At 35.5% G+C, this 23,531-nt stretch overlaps 1 protein-coding gene across 2 annotated transcripts; it reads left to right on the top strand.

Moving 5' to 3' along the window:
- Window positions 1–11,878: 11,878 nt before the first annotated feature.
- KLRB1 (killer cell lectin like receptor B1) lies at window positions 11,879–22,425 on the top strand. Of its 2 annotated transcripts, XM_027093347.1 has the most exons (6): window positions 11,880–12,043; window positions 16,887–16,985; window positions 17,673–17,744; window positions 18,836–18,990; window positions 19,380–19,495; window positions 22,255–22,425. In XM_027093347.1, the coding sequence occupies exons 1-6, from the start codon at window positions 11,959–11,961 to the stop codon at window positions 22,400–22,402; spliced, it is 675 nt and encodes a 224-aa protein (XP_026949148.1). In that variant the 5' UTR covers window positions 11,880–11,958; the 3' UTR covers window positions 22,403–22,425. The 2 variants fall into 2 exon arrangements, with proteins under 2 accessions (XP_026949149.1, XP_026949148.1); XM_027093348.1 differs by lacking the exon at window positions 16,887–16,985 and having other exon boundaries at window positions 11,879–12,043.
- Window positions 22,426–23,531: the final 1,106 nt, after the last annotated feature.

Below are 23,531 nucleotides of genomic sequence, written 5' to 3'. Positions count from 1 at the left end.
GGAGCCTGTGCTCCGCAACGGGAGAGGCCGCGGTGGTGAGAGGGCCGAATACCGCAAAAAAAAAAAAAGTCATCCAAACTGATAAGGAAAGAAGTAAAACTGTCACTATTAGTGGAAGAAATATTTTATAGATAGAAAACCCTAAAGAATCTACCTAAAAACTATTAGAAATAATAAATGCCTACAGTAAAGTTGCAGTGTACAAAATCAATATGCAAAAATCTGTTGTGTTTCTATACTTAACAATGAAGTGGAAAGAGAAAACAATCCCATTTACAATTGCAACAAAAAATAAAATACCTAGGAAGAAATTTAACCAAGGAGGTAAAATACCTGTACATTGAAAACTGTGACATTGGGAATTCCCTGGTGGTCCAGTGGTTAGGACTCCACACTCTCACTTCCGAGGGCCCGAGTTCAATCCCTGGTCAGGGAACTAAGATCCCACAGGTCGTGCTGCATGGTCAAAAAAAAAAAAGAAAAAGAAAAAGAAAAGAAAAAAAACTGTGACATTGTTGAAAGAAATTGAAGAAGACACAAAGAAATGGAAAGATATAGCATGCTCATGGAAAGAAAACAGAACAAACCTTTAGGCAACACATGACCTGATTTCAAATTATACTACAAAACTATAGTAATCAAAACAGCATAGTATTGGCAGAAGAACAGACTCACAGACCAATGGAACAGAATTGAGAACCCAGAAATAAATCCACAGGTATATGGATAATTAATTTACAATAAAGAAGCAAAGAACATACAATGGAAAAGGATAGTCTCCTCAATAAATGGTGTTGGGAAAATTGGACAGCCACATGCAAAAGAATGAAACTAGACCTTATCTTACACCATACACAAAAATCAACTAAAAATTAATTAAAGACTTGAATGTAAGACTCAAAAACATAAAACCATAGAAGAAACATAGGCAGTATGTTCTTTGGCATCACTTTTAGCAATATCTTTCTGGATAGGTCTTCTCAAGCAAGGGAAACAAAAGAAAAACTAAACAATTGGGACTACATCAAACTAAAATGCTTCTGAACATCAAAGGAAACCATCCACAAAAATTAAAAAAAAAAAAGAAAACCTACTGAATTGAAGACATTTGCAGATGTTATATCTGATGCATGGTTAATATCCAAAATATATAAAGAATTCATACAACTCAACAACAAAAAAACAAACAACCCAATTAAAAAATGGGCAGAGGAACTGAATGGACATTTTTCCCAAGAAGACATATAGATGACCAATAGGTACATGAAAAGATGTTCAACATCACTCATTATTAGGAATATGCAAATCAAAACCACAGTGTGATATCATCTCACAATCATTAGGATGGCTATTACCAAAAAGGCAGAAATAACAAATGCTGGCAGGGATGTGGAGAAAAGGAAACGCTCATACCCTGTTGGTGAAAAGGTAAATTGATTTAATCTTTATGGATAACAGTATGGAGATTTCTTTAAAAATTAAGAATAGAACTACCATATGATACAACTAATCCATTTCAGGATATTTATCCAAAGAATACTAAAACACTAATTCAAAAAGATATATGTACTCCTACGTTCATTGCAACATTATTTACAATAGCCAAGGTATGGAAACAACCTAACTGCCCAACGATAGATGAATGGTTAAAGATATGGTACACACACACACACACACACACACACACACACACACACAGACAAAATGGAATATTACTCAGCCATAAAAAAGATGAAACCTTGCCATTTGCGATGACATGGATGAACCTTGAGGGTATTAAACCAAGTGAAATAAGTCGAACAGAGAAAGACAAATACCATATGGTTTCATTCATATGTAGAATATAAAAATAAGTGAACAAACCAAACCAAACAAGACAAACACATGGATACAGAGAGCAGAATAATAGTTACCAGAGGTAAAGGGGTGTGGAGGGGGAGGGCAAAATGGGTAAAGTGAGTCAACTGTATGGTGATGGATGGAAACTAAACTTTTGGTGGTGAGCACACTGTTAATATATATAGAAGTCAAAATATAATGTACATGTGAAACATATATAACGTTATAAACCAGTGTTACCTCAATTAAACTCTAACAAAAAAACTTTATTTGCAAACATTTAAGTTTGAATTGCATATAAGTTTGAATTGCATTTAGATTTCTTATATCACAAGGTACTTTTTTGATTTTTTCAACAATTAAAAATTTAAAATTTTAAAAATATGTTTTGGTTTGCAGACTACAAAAAAGCAGGTAACAGGATAGATTTAATCCACTGTTCTATATTTGCTGATTCCTGATGTAAAGGTTATAAATTGGGAGAAAGGTGCCGTATGAGCTTGAGTAATAACACTCAACAGTTTTGAGTACATACCAAAAAACTCTTAGAAATACATTTGGACTAAATTCATTAAGAACTCCTCTAAAATTCAATATAAAAATAGTCAAACGACAAAAGCAGAAAATTTACCAGAATGATCTACAAATGGCTCTAAAGCATTGAACAGATACTCAACCTCACTCAGAATAAAAACAATGTAAATGTTCATCCAAAATGTAAATAAGTAAATAAATAGTTACCACTAAAGACCTTAATAAGATTATAAAACTTTCAAATTTCCAAAAGAAGAATGCACACCTATATAGTACACAAAGAAAATATAGATCATATAGCAAAAGTTAAGTCTAACACACACACATAAGGAGATAAAATAATGGGTAATATGTTATACAACTAAAATAAATGGGATAAAATCACATTAGTTGAAGTTGATGTTTGTATAAAATAAAAATTGCTGATCATGAAATTCATGTAACCAAAATGACTAAAGATATTGAAAATAAAATTATGGCCAAGAGCATATTTGAGACTTAAAATGAAAAAAATCAGATAAAGTGATTCAAAACAATGTGACTCACATATAACATATATTGACAATTTTGCCCATAGTTTCTTCATATCAAGTTAAAAAATAAACAAATAAAATTCACAGATACAACTAACGCCATTTTTCTCCTTTCTTCTCTCCCAGAAGTAACATCTAATCTGAGATTGGTACAGATACCTTACATGCATTCTTTTTATGCATTCACTATAAATATTTATTGATAACACAGAGAATTGTTTTATGTAATTTTTGACATTGCATGATGCTCAAAACCCAAGTCTCTTGGCCTCTAGCTGTAAGACTTTTGTTTTTCCACTTTAGATAAATTCTCTTATTTTTACCACCATCCCCAACACAGCAGCCACACGATATTAGCTGGAAATTCACCCCACCCTTTTATTATTTTCTGAAGACCTAGATTGTACTTTACATTTTTTGTTGCTAAGTTTGTATTGTGTATATGTACTTTATATTTGAATTTTACTTACAAAACCCTCCCAACAAATAATATGGAGTGTAACCTAGTAGATGTTTTATGAACACAGACTGAATGACTGTATGAGTAACCTCGTGAGAAGGTGATCATATCACTTTATAAAAGGACTTTGAGAATTTAACTTCTAGCAGCTGCCTTATCTTCCATTTACATGCTCTGTATTTAACAACACAGAAACAATAGGAGAACTGTGTACTCTAAAAATAAATGCAATTCTTAGATTATAAAAGTTAGTTTTAACACTATTGATACACATTTTAGTGACTGAACTTCAGGCAAATGCTAAATTGGCATTCTGCTAGCCGACACACTTATTGACCATAGATGTAAATACTTAAATGTCTCTAGGGAGATATTTGTGGTAAGTATTTCCTGTGCATAAAGTCAACTGACCTAATTTTGTTTGCAGTGGAAATTTCTGAACCTTAAACACAAAAAATTTCTGTGCAGTATCTTTTTCTCATCAAAATGTTGAAAATGTTCTGAATATTGGTATAATCCATTATGGAACAAGCTAGAGAAAGTACATTTACTCTTTGGAAGAGTTTGTATTTGGTCTGGTGTTAATCAGTAGGTTCAGTTGGTGTTCAGAAGTCTTCAATTTTTGCAGTATGATCTGCTCCCCACTGCAAATGTGAAGCATAGAATACATCTCACATTCATTTATTCCTTCAATACATATCCATGTAATTATGTTACTGAGTCCAAGCTTGTACTGCTTGCTGCACAACAGGCCAGTAAGTCGAGAGATAAGGTATTGGGGCAAGGAATAGTGACTTTATTTGGAAAACCAGCAGCCTGAGAAGATGGTGGACTAACGTCTCAAAGAACCATCTTACCCAAATTGGATATCAGGCTTCTTTTATACAAAAAAGGGGAGGGGGGTAGCTGTTTGTTGCAGACTTGTTGGTGCTGGCCAGACCCCAGAGACAATGTGATAATCCTTTGTTTTTGCAGCTGTCCACATAGGTCTGGTCATGATGTTCCCATAAACCTCCAACAAGACAAATGTTATTTTCTGTTTTGTAACTTTTAATCTCTATACCAATGAAAAATGTTATGGCTTTAAAGGTCAAGCCTGGGAGGCAGAGCCTTGAGAAAGGGATATTCTGTATACTTCAGGCAACATTCTTTTTCAAAGGTGCAGAGCCAGCACGACTAAGCACAGGCAACAGGACATAACGGTGAGAGCTAAAGGAATAGATCCAATATGAAGTCAGGTTTATTCTTCTCTGTTACAATTATTCTCTGGCATGAGAAAACAGTCATGATTCAAGGGAAAATTTCCCTTTAATAGCAAAACAGACAAAAGTTGGGCTTCCCTGGTGGCACAGGGGTTGAGAGTCCGCCTGCCGATGCAGGGGACACGGGTTCGTGCCCTGGTCCGGGAAGATCCCACATGCTGCGGAGCGGCTAGGCCCATGAGCCATGGCCACTGAGCCTGCGTGTCCGGAGCCTGTGCTCCGCAACAGGAGAGGCCACAGCAGTGAGAGGCCCGCGTACCGCAAAAAAAAAAAAACCCAAAAAACCGACAAAAGTTGATATTACCACATTGCAAATAAATTACAAATATGTTTTGTGTGCCAGATCTGCAGGAACACAGAAGAAGTAGGGATAAAATGTATTTGATTTTACAATGAAGTACTGAGACTTAAACCAAAATTTGATACTTAAGCAGTACAGCTAGATGTTAATGAGTGAGCGGGTCATGCAAAGTGATAATCTATAGCTACATGATGAATTCTCCAGTGGTTAGAATTTATCTATCTTCTCTAAAACCACATCTAATTTTCTAATATTTAAAAATTTTCTTAGAAGGCGTTAAGTATTGTTTAATTGTTTAAATTTAGCAGGAATCATTTTGTTTATGATTCCATATCTGAATAAGCTAGTTCATGGTGCACACAGATTAATGTGTCAATCTAGGACATAAATGCAGTGACCCTGCTGTACATTTTAACCCTTAGAGGCTTTTACTCCATCTCCCATCTCCATTGTCCCATTGCATTCCTCCAACAATTGACTATTTCCTATCCTCTGGTAGGGGAGAGGGAAGAGATCCTATCGAAAACACTGCCCTTACGTCTCGAATATTTTTAGACAATATACCCTCCTTTCCCTTATCTATCATTACTGAACGCTAGTTTTCCATCAGCTATGAAAGTTTTCTTTTGTATTTTTTTCTTTTTTCTATTGTGGTAAAAGCACATAATGTAAAATTTACCTTCTTAATAATTTTTAACATACAGTTAAACAGTATTAACTATATTCTTATAGTTGTAAGACAGAGCTCCAGAATTTTTTCATCTTGCCAATCTGAAACTCTATACCCATTAAGTAACTCCCTTTTCTCCCTCCCTCCAGCCAGTAGTCTACTTTCTGTTCCTGTGAATTTTATTACTTTAGATACCTCTTATAAGTGGATTAATATACTGTCTTTTTATAACTGACTTATTTCACATAACATAGTAGCCTCAAGATTCATTAATATTGCAATATGTGACAGAATTTCCTTCTGCTTTAAGGATGAATAATATTCCATTGCATGTATATACCACATTTTCTTTAACCATTTATCTGTTGATAGACATTTGGATTGCTTCAACTCTTGGCTATTGTGAATAGTGTTGTTATGAACATGAGTATATTTCTTTGAGACCCTGTTTTCAATTCTTTTGAATATATTCCTAGAAGTTGGATTACTGGATCATTTAATAGTTCTATTTTTAAACTTTAAGAAACTATGTTTAAAAATACCATACCACTACCATAGTGGTTGCACCATTTTGCTATCCAACCAACAAGATACAAGGGTTCCAAGTTCTCCACATCTTGCCAACACTTGTTACTTTCTGTAATTTTTAAAATATTAATCATCTTAACATGTGTGAGCTGATATCACATTGTGGTTTTGATTTGCTTTTCTCAGATGGTTAGTGATGATGATCATCTTTTAATATGTTTGTTGACCATTTGGATATCAATTTGGAGAAATATCTATTCAAATCCTTTGCTCATTTTTTAATCAGGCTTTTTGATTTTTGTTGATGAGTCATAGAAGTTCTTTATATATGTTGGATATTAACCCCTTATCATATGATTTGCAAATATTTTCTCCCATTTTGTAGGTTACCTTTTTACTCTGTTGATTGTGTTCTTTGATGCACAAAATTTTTTAAGTTTGATGCTGTCCCATTCATCAATTTACACTTTTGTTTTCTGTGTTTCTGGTATTATATAAAAGAAAGTATTACCAAGTCATGAAGCTTTTCCTGTATGTTTTCTTCTAGGAGTTTTTTAGTTATAGGTATTACTTTCTTATAGGTTTTTAATCCATTTTGAGTTAATTGTTGTATATAATGTAAGATAAGGGTCAACTTCATTATCTGGCATGTAAACATCTAGTTTTCCCAACATCCTTTGTTGAAGAAATGGTCTTTTGCCCATTGAGTTGTCTTGGCACTGCTGTTGAAGATCCAATGGTCATAAACCTGGAGGTTTATTTCTGGGCTCTTTATTCTATTTCATTGGTTTATTTGTTTTTATGCCACTACTACACTGTTTTGGTTACTGTCACTTTGTAATATGTTTTGAAATCAGGAAGTTGAGTCCTCCAACTTTGTTCTTCTTTTACAGAATTGTTTATTTGAGGTTACTTAGAGATTCCATGTGACTTTTAGAATGACTTTTTTTCTATTTCTGAAAAAAAATGCCATTGGGATTTTGATAGGGATTGTGTTGAACATCACTGTGGATAGTATACACATTTTTTTTTAAATTGAGGTATAGCTGACATAAAATTTTGTATGTTTCAGGGCTTCCCTGGTGGCTCAGTTGTTGAGAGTCCGCCTGCTGATGTGGGGGACATGGGTTTGTGCTCCGGTCCGGGAAGGTCCCACATGCCGCGGAGCAGCTGGGCCCGTGAGCCATGGCCGCTGAGCCTGCGCGTCCGGAGCCTGTGCTCCACAGTGGGAGAGGCCACAACAGTGAGAGGCCCGCATACTGCAGAAAAACAAAAAAAAACAACAAAAAAATTTTTGTATGTTTCAGGTGTACAACACAGTGATTCACAATTTTTAAAGGTTATACTCCATGTATAGTTATAAAATATTGGCTATATTCCCTGTGTTGTACAATATATCCTTGTAGCTTGTTTATTTTTTACATAGTGGTTTGTACCTCTTAATCCCCTACCCCTACCTTGCCCCTCTTGCCTTCCCTCTCACTACTAGTAACCACTAGTTTGTTCTCTATGAGTCTGTTTCTTTTTTGTTGTATTCACTAGTTCATTATATTTTCTAGATTCCACTTATAAGTGATATCATACAGTATTTGTCTTTCTCTGACTTATTTCACTCAGCATAATACCTTCCAAGTCCATTCATGTTGTTGCAAATGGCAAAATTTCATTCTTTTTATGTCTGAGTAGTATTTCATTGTATATATACACCACATCTTCTTTATCCATTCATCTACTGATGTACACTTAGGTTAATTCCATATCTTGGCAACTGTAAAGTTTAATTCCATACCTTGGCAACTGTAATTAATGATGCTATAAACACTGGAGTGCATGTATCTTTTCAAATTAGTGTTTTCATTTTTTTAAAATATATATACCCAGGAGTGGAATTGCTGGATCATATGGTAGTTCTAGTATGCACATGTTAACAATGTTAAGTCTTCCAATCCATGAACACGGGATGACTCTTCATGTATCGATGTCTTCTTTAATTTCTTTCAGCAATATTTTGTACTTTTCTGTGTACAAGTCTTTAACCTCCTTAATTAGGTTTCTTCTGAGTATTTTATTCTTTTTGATACTATTGCAAATTAGTTAATTTCATTTCCTTTCCAGATCATTAATTAGTGTATAAAAATGCAACTGATTTCTGTGTATTGACTTTTTATTCTGAAACTTAGCCAAATTCATCTATTAGTCTAACAGATTTTTGCATGTGTGGAGTCTTGACAATTTTCTACATATAAGATTATGTCCTCTCTGAACAGAGATAATTTTACTTCTCTTTTTTTTTTCCCAACTTAGATGTCTTTATTTCTTTTTTTTGTCTAACTGGTTTGACTAGGATTTCCAATACTATGTTGAATAGAAGTGGTGAGAGCAGGCGTCCTTGTCTTGTTCTTGACCTCAGAGGAAAAGCTTTCAGTTTTTTACCATTGATTGTGCTGTTAGCTGTGGGCTTTTCATAAGTGACCTTTATTATGTTGAGGTAGTTTCCTTCTATTCCTAGTTTGTTGACTATTTTTATCATAAAAGGGTGTGGAATTTTGTCAAATGGTTTTTCTCCATCAGTTAAGATAATCATGTGGTTTTTGTCTTTCATTCTATTAATGTGGTGTAGTACATTGGTGATTTTCCTATGCTAACCAGTCATCTATTCCAGAAATAAATCCACTTTGTCATCATGCATAAGCTTTCTAATGTGCCGTTGAATTCAGTTTGTTAGTATTTTGTTGAAAATTTTTGTTTTAATATTCATCAGGAATACTAGTCTATAGTCTTCTTTTCTTGTAATGTCTTTATCTCTCTTTGGTATCAGGGTAATGCTGGTCTCAAAGAACTTAGAAGTGTTCCATCCTCTTCAGATTTTTGGAAGATTTTCAGAAGAATTAGTGTTAATTTTTATTTAAATATCAAGTAGAATTCTCCAATGAATTCGTCTGGTCCTGGGCTTTTCTTTGTTAGGAGGTTTTTTAATACTATTTAAATCTTACCCATTGTTGAATTGTTCAGATTTTCTGCTTCTTCATGATTCAGTTTTAGTACATTTCTAGGGATTTATCCATTTCCTCTAGGTTATCCAACTTGTTGGTATACAATTATTCATAGTATTCTCTTCATTAAGTTGTTTCTCTGTGTTCTCACTAATTACTTTAAATTCTTTGTCGGGCAGTTCATAGATCTGACTTTTTTTTTTTAAATCAGTTTCAGTTTTGGGGGTTTTTGTTTGTTCCTTTGATTGGGCCATGTTTCTGTGTGTTGTGTGTGTGTGTGTATGTGTGTGTGTGTGTGTATTTTTTTTTTTTCTGGGATTGGCACTCCTAGGCTTTGTATAGAGCCTTTGTGAAGATTAAGACCTTTCACCAGTTAGCCCAGCTGGAGGTTCCTGAACTTATCAAACCTTTTCTCACCTCTTGCTTTCCCCATGTCTGCCTGCAGAACTACAGCTCTGCATCTCCTTGCTTCAGCTTTCACTAGCTTCCAAACTTCTTCTGGTCCTATAAGCACTCTGTGTCAGGCAAGACAGAAACCAGTCCCTTGAGTAGCTACCAGACAATCCAGGCTGTTGGATATACAGTCCACTCTTGTTTTAATCTCAAAGAAGGATCCCTGCTATACAGGGTTTCTTCTTGGTGCCTCCACACCAAATGCTGAGATTCCTACCCCTTTTGTTGGAATCTCTTCTTGGTTTTGCAAAGGCCTGGGTGCTGTAATTTTTCAACTGGTCTCTAGAGCTCTCACAAAGGTATTCTGTCCACATACTGTTGTTAACTCAGCGTCTCTGTGGGATAAAGAGGGCGTAGCTTCCTAGTCGGCCATCTTACTAAAGTCACCATTTTCTAAGTCTAGAGTGGATTATCTTGTTTTACGATCACCACTTGTTGCCTTTTGTATTTTCACCTTCTTGCACAAATGATTCTCTTATCACTCTTTTCTCCATGTCGTAGCCATAATATAGCCTCTATTGTACTTATTCATATTCAAAATTAACTTTGTTTTTATTTTACTCTATTTTCCTATCCACTCAAACTCCCACTATTAACTCAGCAAATCTCAATGTCAAGATAGATGACATAGGCAAAATCAAAAATCTATCTTTATTGGGGCTTCCCTGGTGGTGCAGTGGGACACAGGTTCAAGCCCTGGTCCAGGAGGATCCCACATGCCATGGAGCAACTAAGCCCGTGTGCCACAACTACTGAGCCTGTGCTCTAGAGCCTGCGAGCTACAACTACTGAGCCCATGTGCCACAACTACTGAAGCCCACATGCCTACAGCCCATGCTCCATCACAAGAGAAGCCACCGCAATGAGACGCCTGTGTACCGCAACAAAGAGTAACCCCCGCTCGCCACAACTAGAGAAAGCCCACGCAGCAACGAAGACCCAATGCAGCCAAAAATAAATAAATAAAATAAAATTTAAAAGTAATCTATCTTGGGCTTCCCTGGTGGCGCAGTGGTTGAGAGTCCCCCTACCGATGCAGGGGACACGGGTGCGTGCCCCAGTCCAGGAAGATCCCACATGCCGCGGAGCAGCTGGGCCCGTGAGCCATGGCTGCTGAGCCTGCGCGTCCGGAGCCTGTGCTCCGCAACGGGAGAGGTCACAACAGTGAGAGGCCCGCGTACCGCAAAAAAAAAAAAAAAGTAATCTATTTTTATTGTTCCTTGAGCTATTCAATATTATAGCTACTATTGCCACATCCTAAATCTCAGTTACTTATAATCATTTACCCTCTGAAAACTTTAATAACATATATATCCCATGCACATGTGTATGTGTGTGTGTATATTCTGTATCTATCTCTCTATTATCTATCTATAATAGTGACAGTAAATTTCTGAATTCTGATATGTTGTGTTTAGAAAGTGTCATGTAGGGAATTAGATGATCGATGAATGCATTAACATAATGAGAAAAATTCTCCAGGTGTGAATTCTCATGAGCGATTTATTTTATATGTATACAATCTCGATTTCATAGTAAGGATCTTTTGTGATAGAAGATCATTGTGAAGATAGTTGTAACAAAGAAAAGGGTCCATCAATCTATTTCATACTACATATGGACAAGTGAAGGCTCTTCTTTGGTTTATATTTCTAGCCAGTTTATACTTTTGGAGCTCACAAAGTTTTGCAAGCTTCTGGTTGAAGGGAACACTTTTTCCTCAATCGTTTCTAACATGGCCACTGTGGATTCCTAGTGGTCACAGTCATGCTTCATAACTTGAAATTAAACTTCAGTGCACTAAAAACATTATTTTAAGCGAAGAGTCGTTTTGATCTTTAGCTCTTTGCTTTCTCTGTTGTATTATTCAGCAGCCTTTTCCACATTTACGACTCCATTTTCCACATTTTGCCTCTTTTGGGGGGAGCACAAATATTTCAGGAAGACTTTAGAGCTTTGGAAAGGCATCCTGCAGTTTTTTTGCATTAGTGTTTACTTTTTACAGCATTACATTTAATATTGTTTATCTTGACTCCTGACTTTTTTGGAGGGAAATGAGAGTGCTTCATTTCCCTCGCGCTGGTCCTGGCCCTGAGAAAAGTACTCAAAGAGGATGGTTACAAAGACAACAAACAAACCTTCCCAGAATTCTGTCAAACAGGCCAATTAATTAAACAAAGTAGATATTACATATCTAAGTATACTGGACAGCCAGTAAGTGGATTTTCTCACTGATTTATAGAGAAAACCCACTGCTAGAAGTGTGGGTAGGTAAGAAAGATAATAAAGCTTTTCAAGGCTGAGCACTTCCTTTTGCTTCTCTTGCCTCATAGAACTGTAGTTTTTTCTTTTACGCAAGTCTAGTGCCTCATTCTTCTCTTTGTAATGGACAAACCTGTGATATATGCTGATTTAAACATATCCAGGAATGCTGGCCTTGAAAGCTCGTCACCCCCATCTCTTCCTCAGAGTAAGTGGCTTTAATTTTCCTTTTGGCATTTGTATATCTTCCATAGTTAGATTTTTCTCTTGAATTTGTAGCTTTAAATCATGGCTTTGAAGATGAGCAGCAGCTATATTAATGTTAAACAGACATAGCATGGCCTGTCGGTAGGTAATCACAAATGTGGGAAAAATCACATACTTTATAGATTTCTTTTTTATCAAGATACTTTTGTGGAAAATGAATATAGTTCCTATTACTGAGCCTTGGCTAAAGGATCCTGAAGAAATATTTTACATGCATTAACAAGGGAATATTTTGATTTTTTTATTTGTTTTTTTTTTTTTTGCCACACCATGAGGGATGTGGGATCTTTGCTCCCTGACTGGGGATAGAATCCGTGCCCCCTGCAATGGAAGCACAGAATCTTAACCACTGGACCACCAGAGAAGTCCCTTTTTTGTTGTTTTTGCTTTTGTTTTTTTTTTAACAAATGAATATTTTTAGAGATTTTTTACTACCTTGCTGTAATAGTAACCTACCTTATTTCAAATCCCTCTATAAAATACTGTGATTAAGTTCCAATGCATTTGCATCCGTGGCATTCCTTTCAGAATACAAAGTGTAGGCTCAATGATTAACATCGTTCACCCTTCAAAGGGAAGGGAAAAAAATGTTCTGAAAGAAAATTATATTCAAGATCAAAAACTTGAATATAATAACAATCTGATGTTTTTTTAAATTGAAAAGTATAACAGTTTAGAAGGATTTAAGGCACAAACCACAGGAGAATACCACTGATGCACTTATTTCATACTTGTTGAAGTTGGCAATTTTCTGTATGTCAGAGGAGTTAGTATTCTGAGTGAAAGAGATGGGGTATTCTAATGTGAGGTCATAGGTGATGGATTCCATGGCCTGGGGATAGATGAAGAGAAACTACAAATTAAGCAGAAAAAAAATGTATAAAATCATCAGGACATAGTATTACATTCTGAAGTCAAACCAAACTTACTAAACATCAATGATATTGCAATTTTTATCCAACCTGATATTCATTCCATAGTGTGCTTGGCAAGTGGGTTGTATCTTTTTAGGATGGTTTGGTATAATTTGAAAGTATTAAGTTATCAATGTTCTAAATTGGAGATTGAAAAGTCTTAGGGTTATCAAATAGTTTCATGATACCCTTCATTTGGGGGTTACGGGAAATTGGAGAATTTTGATAACTACAGTGAGAATTTGTCAAGCCATGGTTATTTTTTGATGCGAAAGAGAAAGACTTTCTGTTCCCTATTCAGATCTAGCAGAAGTGGAGAGAAAGGAGGATGGTGTTGGAAGATATTGGAGAATGAAAATAGAGAAAGACAGCGAGATTTTCCTTAAAAGCTACTGTCTGTGATCCCAAATCAATGAGGCCAGAAAATCTGTCTATTCTAATTGTCGTCATTATTCCACAAAATATCATTCTAAAAGTAAATCTGAGAAAACATAGAATAAAGTCAGAATAAAATGTGTGACTACAAAACGCTTGTCAACTGAAAAAAATGCCTAACCTAAAAGTTGAGAATTATGTATTTGGTGACTTTACAGAGGACTATAGCTGAGAAGGCAGCCTCTCTGATAGTTCTGAGGAAATGTCCCCAAGAGGTAAGGGAGGAGCTGGGATATATAGGAGATTTTGCTAAAAAAAAATGTAGTAAAACATCAAAAGATTACTGCTAAACACAGAAACAGACACCTCAAGTTAATGATTTTAGTGTTTTTCTATATGTGGGAAGATGCAAAAGTCTGGGCTCATTGAAATAATTCCTTTGACATGCATCTTAACTATCTAGGGCCAGTATCCTGTTTTTCTCCATCCTGAATTCCCCTCAAGTTATACTATCCGGGCAGCTGCACTGGCTGGTGGCTTTAAGGTCGCAACATCCTTTGTTTACTGAAATGGCAGGTGACCTTCTTTCGCCACACATTGATCTGGTATTACAATTATTGTGAAACTACCAATAAGCTCTTTGGCTAAACAGTTTAGCCAAAATGGTAACTGTAGAATAGTGATTATATCAAAAGCAGTCAGGAAAACCAGAGAGAGATGTGAGTGGTGACGAATCTCGTTTATGGCCCAGGATTTGGTCTCTTAGAAAAGTAGATAGGTGTTGGCAAAAATGCCTCTAGAGTTTATTTATTCATCCAAAAATAAACACCTGTGTCAGGCATGCCCTAGGTGCTGAGAATACAACAGTGAACAAAATAGTGAAAAAATAGTTTCCTTTATTGTGTTTATATTATACTACTAGGAAGGCTTACAAATAAATGAATAACTAAGAACATATATGTATACATATATGTGTTAGATAATATTAAGTGCAATAGAGAAAATATTTTTTAAAAAATGGAATTGAGAGTTAGCTTTTGGAGAGGGTATGATATCAAATGGAATAATCATAGAAGCCTGCCTGACAAGATGACATTTGAGTCAAGACCTGAAAGAATTGAGAGACAAAGGTATGCTTCCTGGGAGAAGAGCCTTTTAAAAGATGGACCAGTGCAGATGCAAGATCCGTGGGATGAGAACATGCCTGTCATCTTGTAGAAAGAGCTCATAGGTTAGTGTGAAATGACAGAGCATGTCTGCATGGAAAGCAGCAGGAGATAAAGTTAGAGATATAAAGGGAAGCCGGAATGAATAGGGATTTGTAGGCTATTCTACAGACGTACAGACTTAGATCTGCTTGAGAGAAAGCTATGGAAAGGTTTAGAGAAAAAAAGTGAGATGATTTGACATACTGTTTATATCCAAACAAAAAACTAGCCTTATGTGGGTATTTCCAGATGACTAAAGTTTACCTGGCCTCTTCAATTTGTTATTGTAACTCTATTGTTACAATAACTCTATTGTTGTTATTAGTTCTAATGTAGTGCAGCAGAAAAACAACACAGAACCCTCCACTCAGTTCTTTAAATTTTAGATGCACGGTTATTATGTATCACACACCATGTCTAGAAGAACTATTTCATACAACCCTTTCCAAAACCTCATGAAGTAGTATTATTCTACATTTCACAGGTGAGGAAATTTGTAGTTTATGAAGGTTACGTTGCCCGAAGTAACATGCTCTACTACAAATCTGCTAGATTTGAGAGCTCTGCTCTTAACCACTGCTATCCTTCAGTACTAAATGTTAAAATAGTGACTATATAGGGCTTTCTCCATTTTTCAAAATTTCAAGGGAGGAAAGGCTGAGGAAGAAAAAATGGTAGAATAGTAGATACAACTGTGAGGAAACGTCACGTAGGACTAGTCTTAGGTTCACTAAGTTTAGTTGCTCTGTGTCACACGAGCTCGTCTTAGAAGTTCTAGGTTAATATTCTCCAGTCTGGTTCTCCCATTTTCGGATGTACACCCAGGACCTTGGAGCTCCTCTAATTGTCTACTCTTGTCTCTCCCCTCCAGATGATAATCCAGGTGTCACTACCTGAAATCTAATCTATTATCTGTTTCCTCCCATAATCTTTTATCACATTTAGTTATCTTAAATTCCATCTCCCCAGGGACATTTTAGAAAGAGCTAACTCTTATGAATGTCCACATCCTAATGAAGAGACCATGAGCAGTTGTCTGAAAACTGGGTTGCACAACTTAATCGCCAGGGAGAGTGTAAAAAACTAAAGTAGAAATGGATTTGTGGGTCACTCTGGAACATTTAATGAGAATAAAGACAACATTTTAACATATCTGATGCTAAAGTTTTTAACAAGTGACTAAAAGCATGTATTCCTTTATACTGAGGAATATTAGAAAAAATATAAAAAGGAATAGATAACATAAATAAATGATAGATATAGTTAAATTAGTAAACCTTTACTTGTAAAGGCCCTTGGCTCTAATAATACAATTTAGAAAATAATTTATAATTGTAATATATATAACATATTATAAACCAAATGGGAATAAAAGGGGTCTTATAAATAAGTCAGGTATAGAAGTTGTCTAAGCACAACTTCAAGTAGAATACCGAAGTACAGATTACCAGAATAATTCCTGTCAGAGCTGATATAATTTTGGAAGCGGTTGCTCAGTCTTTTACAAGAATTTTTACATTAATAAGTTCCTCTTTGATTATTTTTCCCTATAAAATCCATTGATAAGGTTATTATGATCCCACTTTAATTAATACAATCACAACTTTTGATGAACATGAGATATACAGTACATCGTTATTGACATGATACAGAGAAAAACAAAGGTATTTGACATTTTTTAGACTATGCAATGTTGTAGACACAGGTTCATGTTATGTTATATTCATTGAAATACTGAAAATAACATGAAAGCTCGTAAAATACTCTTCCTTGAATTCCATCCATTTGGTCCAAATTGGAGATGATTGTTCCAGGCAACAGTAAAGCAGAGAAATCCACGTCTAAGAATAGAATTGTCTTATACCACCAGCACCTAACATGTTGTTTGGCATAAAACAGAGCCTCAACAAATATATCTTGAATGAATGAAGGCTTTCCTTGTTGGACAAAATTCTTGGACTTACTTTGTACGGTAGGGTATATGTTTCATTTTTGTATAGCATTTGGCATGTTTCAAAACACCGTCACATCTATCTCATTTGATTCTTATACCAATCCTTCGTACACAAGACAGGCATAAATATTTCTATTTTATCTATAAGCAACTCTCAGTTGGATCTGAGATTCCATCTTGTGGGACCCTACTTTAAGATGACTGATAAATGTCCTTTCCTGCCCCTACCCCCAACATGAATCTAGCTCTTTCTTATGTGATCCAAACAACCTCTGCTTTTTGTATTAGATGAACTCAACTGAGTTAATCAAGTATATTTTCTTAATGTCTCAGATGTTTGTCAGGGTCCACCTTGGCATAAATTTGCTCTGAAACTTTGTTGTGCCGGGATTATTCTTCTTGCCTTGACTGTGATTGGGTTGAGTGTTTCAGGTAAGTGATGCAAGATCATTGATTTCTTGTTCTACTTATTCTACTTTACCATAAATATTAAAGTATGTTAACATTTGGCCACCCCAAATTTAGTGGAAGACCCATGAAACAAAAACAATTATGAAACAGTGCTCTAACAGTGCTCAGCCGGTACCTACTAAGCAAATGTCATCCTTTGTCATATTTCTCTTCCTAACTGTTCTGATAGGCTTCACGGGGGATTTCACATGTGCTCCAAGGACATTTAAAAAGTCACAATTATGATAAAACCATGACAATAACAAAGAAAATAAAAATTTCCAATTATTTACAGTTCCTTAAGTGCCTACTAAATTCCAGATTGTCCTAGGCAATCTCTCCCGTGGGGTATAGGCACAATTATACTTATTCTGAAGATGGAACATTAGGCAAGGAGTGGAAGCAATTTAAGAGTTTAAGTAACACCTGGGAGCTTACTTATATAGTTGAAACCGCTAACTCAATGTCTGTGTGCGTTCACTTGTTATGTGTGTGTTTGTTTATGTTGTCTTCTAAGTAGACCCTTTGTTACTACACTGCTATTGCTCTTATCTTCTGTGCATTTCAAGCTTGTTGAGATAAAAATTTCGTGAAGTGATAAATATAACATATCCATTTCACTGCACCATTCAGCATTAATCTTCTTAATGATTTCTCCTGATTTATTAGTGATATTCTTGAGACAAAAATCAACAGAGAAAAGCAGCATGGATGTTCAAGAGAACAGGAAGGAAACAACAGGTATATTTTGTGGCTTGACTTTCCTAAGAATAATGGCTAAAATTTGATAGGTATCATGCATTATCTTAATTAAGGTTCATAACAACCCACACATTAAGATAGTATGATCACTCTGATTTTATGTTTGACAAAACTGAGGCATGGAAAGGCTAAGCAACTCATCCAGGGTCATACAGGTAGGTACTAAGTGGTGACACTGGGAATTGTACTTCAGTGGTCTAACTTCAGAGCCTACGATCTTAACCAATAGATAACACTGCCTTATGAGAAGCTGCTGCTAGGATATTCAATAATTAATAGCCAAAACCCAAGCTATAAAGTAAAATATGCATTGAAGTGGGATATTTGATGATTTTAATGAATATGTCAAGCAGCTAACTCTGGTCCGAAGTTAATTAATGGAACACGACATAAAATGAATAATTTAATATTTATTGTATTAAACATTAAGACATTGATCTCGTCCATGTACTTATTAAGTAGTGTGTGTTAATAAAGACACTATTGTTGAGTGACTGTAGCAGAATGTGATCATTTATTATATACATTCGTACATAACAGAAATTTTAAGAAACTATGAAAATCCTTCTGGAAAATGCTATCCAATAGATTTCATTAATAGGCAAATATATAATTCAGCAATTAGAAATTTTCTTATAATTTTTCTTCATGGTATTTGCCATTAACTTATGGAAATGAATTGTTATTTGCTTTTCATTTTACATGTTGTTTAAAGTAGCCATTTTTTAGAGAAGTTTGATATTGTCATCATGGAGTAAAAAGAACTCTTGTAATGGATTTACAGAATCTCAGAAAGAGTTTTGACTCTACCAGCATCTGCTTTGTGTGGACTTGAACAAGTTATTCTGTCTGTCAGTGTTTTAATTTGTCACTAATTTTCAACTCTTAGTACCAGAATGAACTATGTCTCAAAACCCTCAAAGTTATATTAAATTCATGAATTGTTCTCACTGTGATGATCAACGACTTCCCTGAATTTATAATGACTTGTGCATGTGTGATTAATGTTAGTGGGGTGGGGGGCAGGTTAGAAACATAACATTTATTCTTCTTCCTCTTTCTTACTTTAGAGAGACCAGTTCTGTTAAAGTGCCCAACAAATTGGCAACTAATCGGAGATAAATGCTTGCTTTTTTATGACACTTACAAACCTTGGAATGACAGTCTAGCCGACTGTTTCACAAAAGAATCCCGTCTGCTGCTTATTCAAGATCAGGAAGAATTGGTAAATAATTAAGTAAAATACTTTAATACGGCTTAGCCCTTGCTTCTAACCATATCGAGATCTTCGTGCTTTAGCCCAGAGGGTTCTATGCAGATGGAAGTATTAATTTTGACTTCAAGAAGCTCACAATCTGAGACACTAAACGGACATGTAAGCAAAATAAATATAATTTAATGAATACAACAACATTAATACAAATATTTGGATATATATAAGTATGCAGACAGAAATATCACAAATAAGGAATAATTAACTCCGATGGGGAGTTAGGAAAGGCTTCAGAGAGGAGGTGATACTTGAACTGGGTTTCAGAGGATGGGTAGAAGGATGCAAACCAGTAATAGATAAACAGATTCAATATTCAGTCATTTCTTCTGTTTTATTTATAGAGGCTCATACAAAACCGGATAGACAAAGGAGCAATTATGTTTTGGATTGGATTAAATTTTACATTACCAGAAAAGAACTGGAAGTGGATAAATGGATCCTTTTTAAATTCTAATATGTGAGTATTGGGATAAGCTAATTTGAATATTCAATTTACATCAGGTTTACATGGCAAGATAGTAACATTGTTATTGAAGATTGAGATTTATCATTTTAATTTAGTTTAGAAATGTTCAGGAGGATCAGAATAGTCTGAGAAGAAGAATGATTCTGAAGTTGGTTGAAAAGTTTCACATATGAAAAGACATCAACCCTTTGCAACAATATATATTTTTACCAGCAATGGAGTTTTAGGAGACAAGGAAGAGACTAACTCCTTTGGGTGGGGGCACATGAAACAGTTTTTAAAATAACAACATTTAAAAATTAAGAAATTTCTAGCTGGAAGCTATCGGCATGAAGAATTGTTGAAGTAGTGTTTTTCAAACTGTGGGACCACATACCTTAGTGGGTCACAACCAGCATTGGCACAATGAATACAAGAGGAAAAAATATAGTAAATATCAGCGTGGGGTATCCAGACATTTGAGAGAAACTACCCACATTGTAACAAGTATTGTAGCTTATTTCAACCAGTGGTGTGAAAGGAGGGTTGTTTGAAGAGATGTAGTCAATCTGCATAAGCCACAAAAGAGCTATTTGCCATTTTTTTGGTTGTCTCATAGTTTCTTGTGTGAGATGGTCAAGTTAACCATCGGTGTTATAGGAGGATTGATGTTACACAGTTAAATTATACATTTTTAATGGACCTCATCGTTATTTGTACAACAAAGGGCAGGACATTTTTTTCCCTAGAAAGTGAAAGTGTGCAGACATTCAACCAAGTTTCTGAAAAGAAATTTGATGAGTTTTTCAGAACAGATGATATTGTGTTACATTTTTTGAGTCTGTGAATGCTTTATTCACATTTGTATAAATAACAGTTAAAATGGATTTTTTTATCATTCAAAAAACAAGAGGTTAAAATTCAAGACACAGGAGCATGTTCAAGTTTATCTAAAATATAGTAATAATTTATTGTGTGGAAAATTATTAGACATTAAAAGAAATGTTGGTTTAATTAGCACATTTTGACATTGTTTGACCCATGTTCTAAAATATTTTTTTAGATGCCGTACTTTAAAATGAAGATTATTTTAAAATAAAGTGTTCTGGACTAGAATAAATGTATGAAAAGGCAAACATATTTTGGTAAATAAACTACACTCTGATTTTTTTGTTTTTCTAGGGATTATTTTCTATATTTTATTTACACATAAGTGCAACTTTTATATTAACTTATTTTTTTTTTGTACATAGTAAAGGTTAATTTTGGTTTGTGTGTGTGTATGCTTCTTATTGGGCCATTACGTTTATTTTATTAAGGTTTATAATAAAACTGGAAAACTCTGAAGTGTCTATGAGCAGAAATATAGGCAAAGATGATGGATTAAATTCGATTGAACACTCTACTTTATTCTGAGGATAAAAATGATGATTTGGTTACGATAGTGATCAGGTAAACCTGGAAGGTATCATATTATAGTAGAAAGAACGTCCGTTAGACTCTGCTTTTATTTTAGTTCTCTACCTTGGTTTTCAGGTAAAGAAAAACATAAAGGGTGTTTTGTGAAACTAACACCCTTTATGTGTTAGTTATATTATCATAACATAATATAAAAAACTAAAAAAACTAATTTTTTAGTTTTTTGTGAAAATAATTTTTGTGAAATTAAGTTTTTTGTGAAATTAAGTTTTTTGTGAAATTAATTTTTTTCACAAGACTGTTTTGGGGATTAAATGAGATAATGTTAGACAACTAGGCAGAGATCTGGTCAAAGAAGGCCTGGGAAGGCACCTAGGGCCTTTTAGAAGGGCACTTGGCCAGATGAGCGGTAAAAAAGTTATCTTGAAATTCAAAGGAAGGACCGGAAGGGTGGAAGAGATAAAATACAGGGGACCTTTGCAATAGCTTGGTCAAGAGAAATTCTGATTTGACTAGGGTGTCAGGCACTAGGAGAGAATCAGGTTGGCTTCTCAGGGCCAAGGGGCTCCAAGGAGAAATGGAACAAAGGAACAAATTAAAACTGTGATGGAGCCCTGCCCACTGCCACCACTTCACTTTCTATTTGAGACAAATAGGTGAATGTCTTGCACACACCCCATCCTGGCACCCCAGCTCTATCTTGCCATCCCACTGTTTAACTTCTACTCATGCCCCACCTGCAATGAGCCATAAGACTCTGCTTCTTTGGAACTAACAGTACATATATTGTAGCAGACACTCACCAACCTGTTTGGAATGGAAAAAAAGGGAACCTCCTACTACATCCAATACGTACTGAGCCTCCTTTTCTCACTATTGATATATTCAAATTCTGTAGACACTGAGTATCTACGTACTTATTACATTTACTGAACACATTCTTTGTTTAAGCATGATCACCCTTTCATATACATGATCTCAATGTCTCCCCAAATATCTATACACTATATATTTAAGAAAATCGAGGCTCAGTGAAGGTAGGAAATTTTCATATAACATGTTAATAGGAGATTCAATTCCCAGTTTCCAAAGCTTCTCCTTTGTTTGTATCATTATGACATTTCTTTTCAGAACTATTCTTTTCCAGTGAAGATGAGCTTGCAAGTTCCAGAGGTTTATATTAGCTTTCTATTAAAAGCTTATATCATTATATTTGTGACTGGGTACTTATTCCATGCTTAATAACCAGCACCTTGTTGTTTGCTGAAAATTACAGAACATACTGGCTGGATGAGGAGAATTATGTGAGAAAATCACAAACACTAAAGAGAGGCTTTTCTTCTGCTCCACAGGTTACAAATTACTGGTGACGCTAAAGAAAACAGTTGTGTTTACATCTCAAGGACACAAATTATTTCCGAGAACTGTGCTACAGAAAATAAATGGATTTGTCAAAAAGAACTAAAACCTGTCAAAAATAAAGTATGTTCTGCCACTTGACTACACATCTCCTCTCCATTTCTTTTTTAATCTTTATTTATTAGGCGGAACTCTTAGTTGAGGCATGCATGTGGGATCTAGTTCCCTGACCGGGGATCAAACCTGGGCTCCCTGCATTGGGAGCATGGAGTCTTACCCACTGCGCCACCAGGGAGGTCCCCCCTCTCCAATTCTTTAATTTCCATTTCACGTCTCTCTCATTTTAACTGTATATACTCTTAGCATGGCCTAATGTGCATTTTGTGGTACAAAGTGGAACAAACACTGAGAATTTTAACTGTTGTTAGTCTTACAGACATTCAAGTTTAATCTCCTCATTCAATAAATGGGAAAACAGGGCTTCCCTGGTGGCGCAGTGGTTGGGGGTCCGCCTACCGATGCAGGGGACACGGGTTCGTGCCCCGGTCTGGGAAGATCCCACATGCCGCAGAGCGGCTGGGCCCGTGAGCCATGGCCGCTGAGCCTGCGCATCCGGAGCCTGTGCTCCGCAACTGGAGAGGCCACAACAGTGAGAGGCCTGTGTACCGCAAAAACAACAACAACAACAAAAAAAACAAACAAACAAACAAAAAAATAAATAAATAAATGGGAAAACAGATACAAAAAGAAAACACCTCATTTTAAGAGACAGTGATTCTCTATGGAACAAAGCCCAGACCAGCTAAGAGAAATGGTTTCTAATCCTGTAGACTTCATCCATCCCCTCTATGCCTTCGCTCACCTCCAGAAAAATTTTAGTAAATGATTTCTGAAGTCCTCTGCTTCTCCCACAGCCTATGCTTTTTTTTTTCAATACCATCACACAATTGGGTTGTGGCAGAACACTGATTAAAATCCATTCTCTTGACTCCTATCAGAGACGCATTACTAAAGGAGTTTGGGAAGGGACCCTAACTCTTTCCATTTTAATTTCCTCATTGCTTTTTTATTTTCCTTCTATGTTTCCTTCTTTCTATGGCTCACACTGTAGGAAATATGTAATCAAATTTTTCATTATTCTAATGGAAAATGTGATATATTTTTCAATTCTGCAGTTGGGGAAGCTGAAGTTACAGAAGAGATGTGTTTATTCCGATAGATCTCTTGCGTGTTCACTTTTTAAAAACACATGCCAGACTGGACCAGTGAG

The sequence above is a fragment of the Aethalodelphis obliquidens genome, unplaced genomic scaffold, assembly GCF_003676395.1.
Source record: "Aethalodelphis obliquidens isolate GAN/ISIS:26980383/991018 unplaced genomic scaffold, ASM367639v1 scaffold83, whole genome shotgun sequence".
Lineage (NCBI taxonomy): Eukaryota > Metazoa > Chordata > Mammalia > Artiodactyla > Delphinidae > Aethalodelphis > Aethalodelphis obliquidens.
This window is presented reverse-complemented; position numbering and strand designations above follow the sequence as displayed.